Source organism: Somniosus microcephalus, chromosome 19, assembly GCF_052327205.1.
Source record: "Somniosus microcephalus isolate GS21.2 chromosome 19, FLI_Smic_1.0, whole genome shotgun sequence".
In the NCBI taxonomy this organism is placed as follows: domain Eukaryota; kingdom Metazoa; phylum Chordata; class Chondrichthyes; order Squaliformes; family Somniosidae; genus Somniosus; species Somniosus microcephalus.
Window position 1 is genome coordinate 36358429 of NC_141005.1, and position 7155 is coordinate 36365583.

Below are 7155 nucleotides of genomic sequence, written 5' to 3' on the forward strand. Positions count from 1 at the left end.
TGTACTTTCATCTGCAGGGATGTTATGCGCAGCGTCTAATCCTGCAAGCTCACTTTCACACACAAACTTAACTGGACCAGCTACATAAATACTGTGGCTACAAATAATTTTTTAAAAAAAACACAAAGGAGCCAGACGTTTTAACATTAAAGTCAATTTACGGACATGCTGCCAGACCAGAGTTGTTCCCAGTGTCACTGTATCTGAAATACTTTAAGTAAATGCATGTTGAAGATGGGTTTATGTGCAAGTGTTCTCAGTTGGCTGGCTTTGATCCAAAGCAAAACTATTTTGTGCATTCATGAAATAGTTTATCGTAGTCTCCTTTACTTGCATTCAAAATTGGATCAATTTTCAATGCAGGATAATTCAGAATATTGAGGGACAATTGGAACCTCCTGAAGTGTTGGTTGACTCACCGCTCCCCTTCATGTTGTAAACTCCTCTGGGGAATCTGACGGAACCCAGATTGAACTCGGAACATTCTTCGAACTGAAATAAAATCAGTAGGATCTTCCACTTGTGTTTTTGTTTTTTGAATTATTGCCGAAGGCATGTGGAAACTTTGGCCGAGAAATTGATTTCTTTCCGGAAGTGGGCGACACGCCTGGAACGTGCGCCCGAAGAGTAACTCCAAATTGGGCTGAATTTCCATAAAACCGGCGAAATGCCGATGCAGCTTGCCTCGCATGTTGCGCCCAGTTTCTGTCAAATTTGGAAGTGGTGTCCTAAAATGGGGGTTAGTCCCCTGCTTAACATTCTCCAGGGGCCTAAGGCCTGTTTCAGATGGGAGCCCTGGACACTCTGAAGTTGCTGGCTTCCAATTTGGCAGTCACTGCACTTCCAGGGATGATTCGGCTCGGGATAGCGCCACCCGAAATTCATCCTCCGAATACTCATTTTAGTGCCCAGAAATCGGGCGTGGCGCGGGGCCAAGTGATTATTTTCCCTTTTTCATATCTGGTGAATCCATTGTGGCCTCAACTATTTCCTCCCAATGCTTCATGAGCTCTGGTGTGCTAATATTTTGATGAGTCTGCACTAAATCTTTCCAACACTGAGGTCACAACATAAGTTGCTTTTGAAAGCTTATCAGATTAGAGCTACAGTAAAAGATTTATCCTCATGAATTTGCGCCGTATCTGTCCCAGTCTGTTCAAGCACCTTTTGTGACACAAAAAGTCGTTTAGCTGGTTTAATGTTCCTTCAACATAAATGTTGTCCATATTACTTACTGATCGTATAGCAGCTGTTGGAATAGTCGTCTGTCTTTGCTCATAACCTTTATCTAGTACACAGTATAACCTTTATCAAGTACACAGTATAATATGGAAATGTCTGGAGCCTGTACTGTAATACTGGCTACTTCCCAGCTCATACCGCAGCCATCTGGAGCTTTTAATGGAAATCTAAGATGTGGTTGAGGAAAAAAATGATCCACTCTGTAGGAGATGGAATACTTCATGAAAGAGTTTTTGCTGGTAGCTTGTCTCCACTTTTTGTTAGTGTTACTTTACATGGTTTGTATTTTAACATCCTTAAGGTTTTGAGGATTATATTTTGCCTTCTTGCATTGAGTGGTGGTAGACCCCAAAAAACAGATTTTGCACATTTATGCTGTCCTTCCTGGATATTTATAGAACCCCCCACCCCAACCGTTGCTTGCTCCCCTTCCATGCCACTCCAGCTCCCTTCTGCTTGCATGGTAGTTGGGGTAATATAGACCGTAGATTTGTTGCTGTATGACCTACAGATAGAAATTACTTAAAATGAGGCAGTAATACTAGGATTATAATACTAAATGCTGCAGCACATCTCAAACCCTGAAAATGCAGCATTTTCTGTTAGAAAATCTATTTTTATTTTTAGACTGCTTGTTATTCAACAAAAATATGTGGGGGAAGGGAGAGTTTGTTTTATGTATACACATTCTGGATGGTAAGTATGAACACCAAGGTTAGGACCCACAAAAAGCACTTGAGAAAAAATTAGTGGCTTTTAGTACATCCTGCATCAGCATTTTTAGTGAAATGAGAACAATCAATTGCATAGTATTTACAGCACAGAAACTGGCTGTTCAGCCCAACAAGTCCATCCTGGTGTTTATGCTCCACATGAGCCTTCTCCCACCCTTCATCTCACCCTATCAACATATCCTTCAATTCCTTTTTCCCTCGTATGTTTATCTAGCTGCCCTTAATTGCATCTATGCTACTCCCCTCAACTACTCCTTGTGGTAGTGAGTTCCACATTCTAACCACAATGGATTAAAAAAAAAAAAATCTCCTTAATTCCCTATTTGATTAGTGACTATCTTATATTTTTGGCCCCTAGTTCTGGTCACCCCCACAAGTTGAAACATCATCTCTGTCTACTTTTTCAAACCCTTTCATAATCTTAAAGGCCTCCATCAGGTCACTCCTCAGTTTTTTCTAGAGAAAAGAGCCCCAGCCTGTACAATCTTTCCTGATAGCTATAAGCTCTCCGCTCTGGTATCATTCTAGGAAATCCTTTTTGCACCTTCACTAGTACCTCTGTATCCAAAGACTTGCATTTATATCGTGCCTTTCGCGACTTCTGGACGTCCCAAAGCGCTTTACAGCCAATGAAGTACTTTTTGACGTGTAGCCACTGTGGTAATGTAGGAAATGTGGCAGCCAGTTTGCGCACAGTAAGGTCCCACAAACACAAATGTGATGATGACCAGATAATATGTTTTTGTCATGTTGATTGAGGGGATAAATATTGGCCTCCCCAGCTCTTCTCTGAAATAGTGCCATGGGATCTTTTACGCCCACCTGAGGGCAGATGGGGCTGCGGCTTAACGCCTCATCTGAAAGACTGAAGAGACCAGAACTATTCACTATATCAATTTAAAAAAAATATATACAAATGAATAAAATACCTTTACTGTTTTTTTTAAACAGATAATCGAACTTCCTATCACAGAAAGGGAGGTTGAAAAAGAACATTTAACTCAATTAAAGAAGTGGAAGGGCACGCATGGTGACCTCAAGTACCAGCCTCCTCCTAGATTGCATGGTGCTAAAGCTATCAATGAGGCTGAGCCTCATTCTCATAAAGCCTTGGTGCAGATGCCCTCCATAGTGGTACACTCCCCACCTGTGTCTCCATCTTCGGATTCAAGCAGCAATTCAAAGAAGAAAAAGGATAAGAAAAAGACAAAAGAACAAAAGAAAGAAAAGAAGAAACTGGAGAAAAAGATGGGAAAAGTAGAACCAATAGCAAATGGATGTGCCCCTGATGAGACCAAAAGAATTTTAAAAGATGAACAACATGTTATCCAACCGGTAGATATCGCAGAAGAGCTGAATCAGTCGATGCTAAAAAAGGACACTCAACTGCAACAGTCTGAACAGAGTCTCAGCTCAGAAGGAACTGAACAGGACACATACTTATGAAATGAATCATTCCAGTACCCAGAGAAAGGAACATTCTACATTTGAATCATTCCATAAGTGAACTGACTTTTGGCTGGCACGGTGGAGCCATTGATACGTATGTTTATACTTAATGTCGTTGGTATAGTGACCCTTTCATGGCTTAACACAGTGACTTTAAATATGAGGAGTTAGTAAAAACTTAAAAGTATCAAATTTTGTTCCTATTTGATTTGTGTGGTTAAACAATTCTAAGAACTGGCCAAAACCAGGAACATACTTAATTTATCAGCTCGTGAAACTATTTAGGAAGAATCTGCTTAATATGTTCACCTTTAGTGGGTTTTTGTTTAACTCTTAAAACTCTAATTGAATGAACTGTTAGCTGTCATCAGCGTACATGTTTTTTTTAGGGGAAAATGTAAATATTTTTACAATATTTTTTCCAGTCAGCAATGTCTTGTTTCTGTAGTAGTAAAGATTTCCTCTTGGTTTTTGTTCGAAGTGAAGATGAATGATATTTATAGGACTTTTTTCCTCGATTGATTCTTTGGTCAGATACTGCTCTGCTCCCATTTCCATTTTGAAGTAACAAGGAATTCCAGTAGCAAGGAAGAGACTTATTATTGAGTTTTTGTTCAGATTAGCTCCAACACCGGTGTTAATTACAATTATTTGAATTAATTTAACTCTCTGTCTGTGCACATGGGGAGGTTGGGTGGGGTGGGGGGCAGAGGAGGAGAATACCTTTTTCTGTTCATAAGACAAACTAGGTTTCTGTCTTAGGATGGAGGATGTGCTGTCATACGTTTGTGTGATTAAAACACTTCTTGCACATACATGCATATTCATTTATTTGTAACATTTCTATGTACAGATAAAATGGGTGAGCAAAAGAAATTGTAACTGGGTATAAATATGCCACTTTAATAAATGTTTTCCATACAATGTTGAGAATACCATATATGCAGTAGTGAGCAGGATAATTAACCACGACACCTTACAAAAACAGTTTATGTATTTTCTAATTGAACTTTCTAGCACTTTTTTCCCTTTTAATTTTGAGGAATGTAAATTTAAGAAGCTGGTTTACAAGAGGTTTTTATGAATCCTCTTGATAAACTGACTACAGACCAGCGTATGGGTGTTTGCTGCTCTTGTATAATCCAGCTATTTTTCTACATAATTACCAATGCACAATGGATTTGCAGCAATTGTTAAGGTATTTAAGTGCTATTGTAAACCTCCTTAGATCAAGCAAAATTTTCTCTCCTATATTATGTGGAATATATAAGAACACAATACTATATAATGCCTAATTTTGAGTGTTTTATTGCTCTACATTCCTTGAGACTATTAAAACCGCCAAATATAGTGATGTGCAAATATAAGGTTAAACTATCTGGCCTGGCGTTAAGTCAATATACTTTTCTGTATTTGAAGAATCATAAACTTATGTGTCAGTTTGTTTTGTTACATGCAGTCTACCATGAAAATACTTGGAGCTTGTTGAATATTGTCTAAGTCTATGTGGCCATGTACTATAAGCACCACAAGCATAACATAACTTAATTAGTTTCTGTGCTTCCCTACGAACTGCTACATGCATAGAGTTCATCTAAGCTACACAGCTTTATTTTATTTTGCTGATACTATGGATTCATAATAAATCAATAAAATCTTCTGGAAAGCATTTCTTTTGTTCAGTTTTCTTTTCTCTCCAGGTTGCTATCCTCAGGAGATTAGTGAACTTGGGGACAATTGGAGGTGAGCCTGCTGTGGCTTTTTTTCTTTCATTAGTAACACAAACCACTTAGAGTTGTAATGCCCAGCATCTCAGATGTAGAAGGTGAAGTAGTTTTTACCCCCCTTGTGGTGTAGGAACGATACATTACCATAGCAATCACATCTAGCAAATTCCAAATTCGCTGCTGCTTCCACACACAATGCACCTGCATGTTTACCAAAAAAAAGTTTAGTGACAACAATGTTTTACGGCAAATGTGTGAAAACACCCAGCCTTACCCCTCTGCCACTACCCCTGTTCTGCCTGAAATCAAATCACAGATGAGTCACAACTTCCACCATCTCTGCAATCAAAGCCATCCTGTTTGTCTCCTGCCAGAAATGTTGCATTTTAGCCTCAATATCCTCCCCTTTCCTAGCTGCTTGGTGAACTCAACGACCTGTAACCTCTATTCTGTTTGACCTTGAACTGAGCTTCAAACTCTATATCCAATCCATCACCAAGACCACCTATTTCTACTTCTGTAACTGCATTGGCCTCTGTCCTTAGTACGGTATTAGTGATCAAAACACTATCCTAGAAGAATGCAATAATAGGTTTCTATCTTCTCCCACGAGGAAAAACTTTTTTACGCAACGAGTGGTTAGGATTTGGAATGCACTGCCTGATTTAATAGCTTTGAAAAGGGAATTGGATAAATACTTGAAGGAGAAAAATTGCAGGGGAAAGAGCGAGGGAATGGTAATAACTAGATTGCTCTTCGAAAGAGCCGGCGCAGACTCGATGGGCTGACTGGCCTCCTTCTGTAGTGTATACCATTTGATACCATGTAACAGATTTTAGATAGTCTCCTCACAATCTGGGAAGGAGAAAATCACACTGCCCTTTTGCATGTGTTTTCCCATCCATTCATTCAGGTCATACAGGAATTGTTGGAGAGGACCAGGTTGCCCACAGCTGGGAAATTATGATATAGGGAATCTAAAGAAATGGGAAGAGATGTACATTTTAAGGGAGAAGTGAAGTGACCAATTATACATTACCCAGTCAAAGTCAAAAAGGGGGGAAAAAACTGCCAAACGTGTACTAATCCGAATAGTACAGCACAGAAGGAAGCCAGTCGGCCTATCAAGACAGCGCCGGCTCTTTCAAAGAGCATTCCAGTTAGTCGCATTGCAGTCAGTCCCATTCCCCTGCTCTTCATTCCTGCAATTTTTTTCTCCTTGAAAGCTACTACTGAATCTGTATCCACCAAATCCTAACCACTTGTGTAAAGTTTTTCCTCGTGTCACCTCTGGCTCTTTTGCCAATCACCTTAAATCTGTGCCCTCTGGTTATCGACCCTTCAGCCATTGGAAACAGTTTCTCTTTATTTACTCTATCTAAACACTTCATGATTTTAAACACCTATCAAATCTCCTCTTGGCCTTCTCTGCTCTAAGGGGAACAACCCCAGCTTCTCCAGTCTATTCATGTAACTAATCCCTCATCCTTGGAACCATTCCTGTAAATCTCTAATGTACCCCCTCCAAAGCCTTTATGTCCTTCCTAAAGTGTGGTGCCCAGAATATGAGACAGTACCCCAACGAGCCGAACTAATGTTTTAAGAACATAAGAAATAGGAGCAGGAGTAGGCCCTTCGAGCCTGCTCCGCCATTCAATGAAATCATGGCTGATCATCTGCCTCAACTCTATTCACCGGCCCTATCACCATATCCCTTGATGCCCTTACTAGTTAGAAATCTATCATTCTGTTTTGAATATACCCAATGACTGTGCATCCACAGACCTCTGGGGTAGAGAATTCCAAAGATTCACCACCCTCTAAGAAATTTCTTCTCATCTCAGTCCTGAATGGCTTATCCCTTATCCTGAGGCCCCTGGTTCTAGACTCCCCAGCCAAGGGAAACAATCTCCCAGCATCCACCCTATCAAGCCCTGTAATAATTTTGTATGCTTCAATGAGATTCTAGAGAATACAGGCCTAGTTTATTCAATCTCTTCTCA

General features: G+C 40.0%; 1 protein-coding gene across 1 annotated transcript in view; it reads left to right on the forward strand.

Moving 5' to 3' along the window:
* tbc1d10ab (TBC1 domain family, member 10Ab) overlaps positions 1-5094 on the forward strand; it is a 79791-nt gene extending 74697 nt beyond the window's left edge. Inside the window, exon 9 of the mRNA XM_085961553.1 lies at positions 2928-5094. Within this exon, the coding sequence (XP_085817679.1) occupies positions 2928-3422 (495 nt within the window). The 3' untranslated portion in view covers positions 3423-5094. The remainder of the gene's footprint in view (positions 1-2927) is intronic.
* Positions 5095-7155: the final 2061 nt, after the last annotated feature.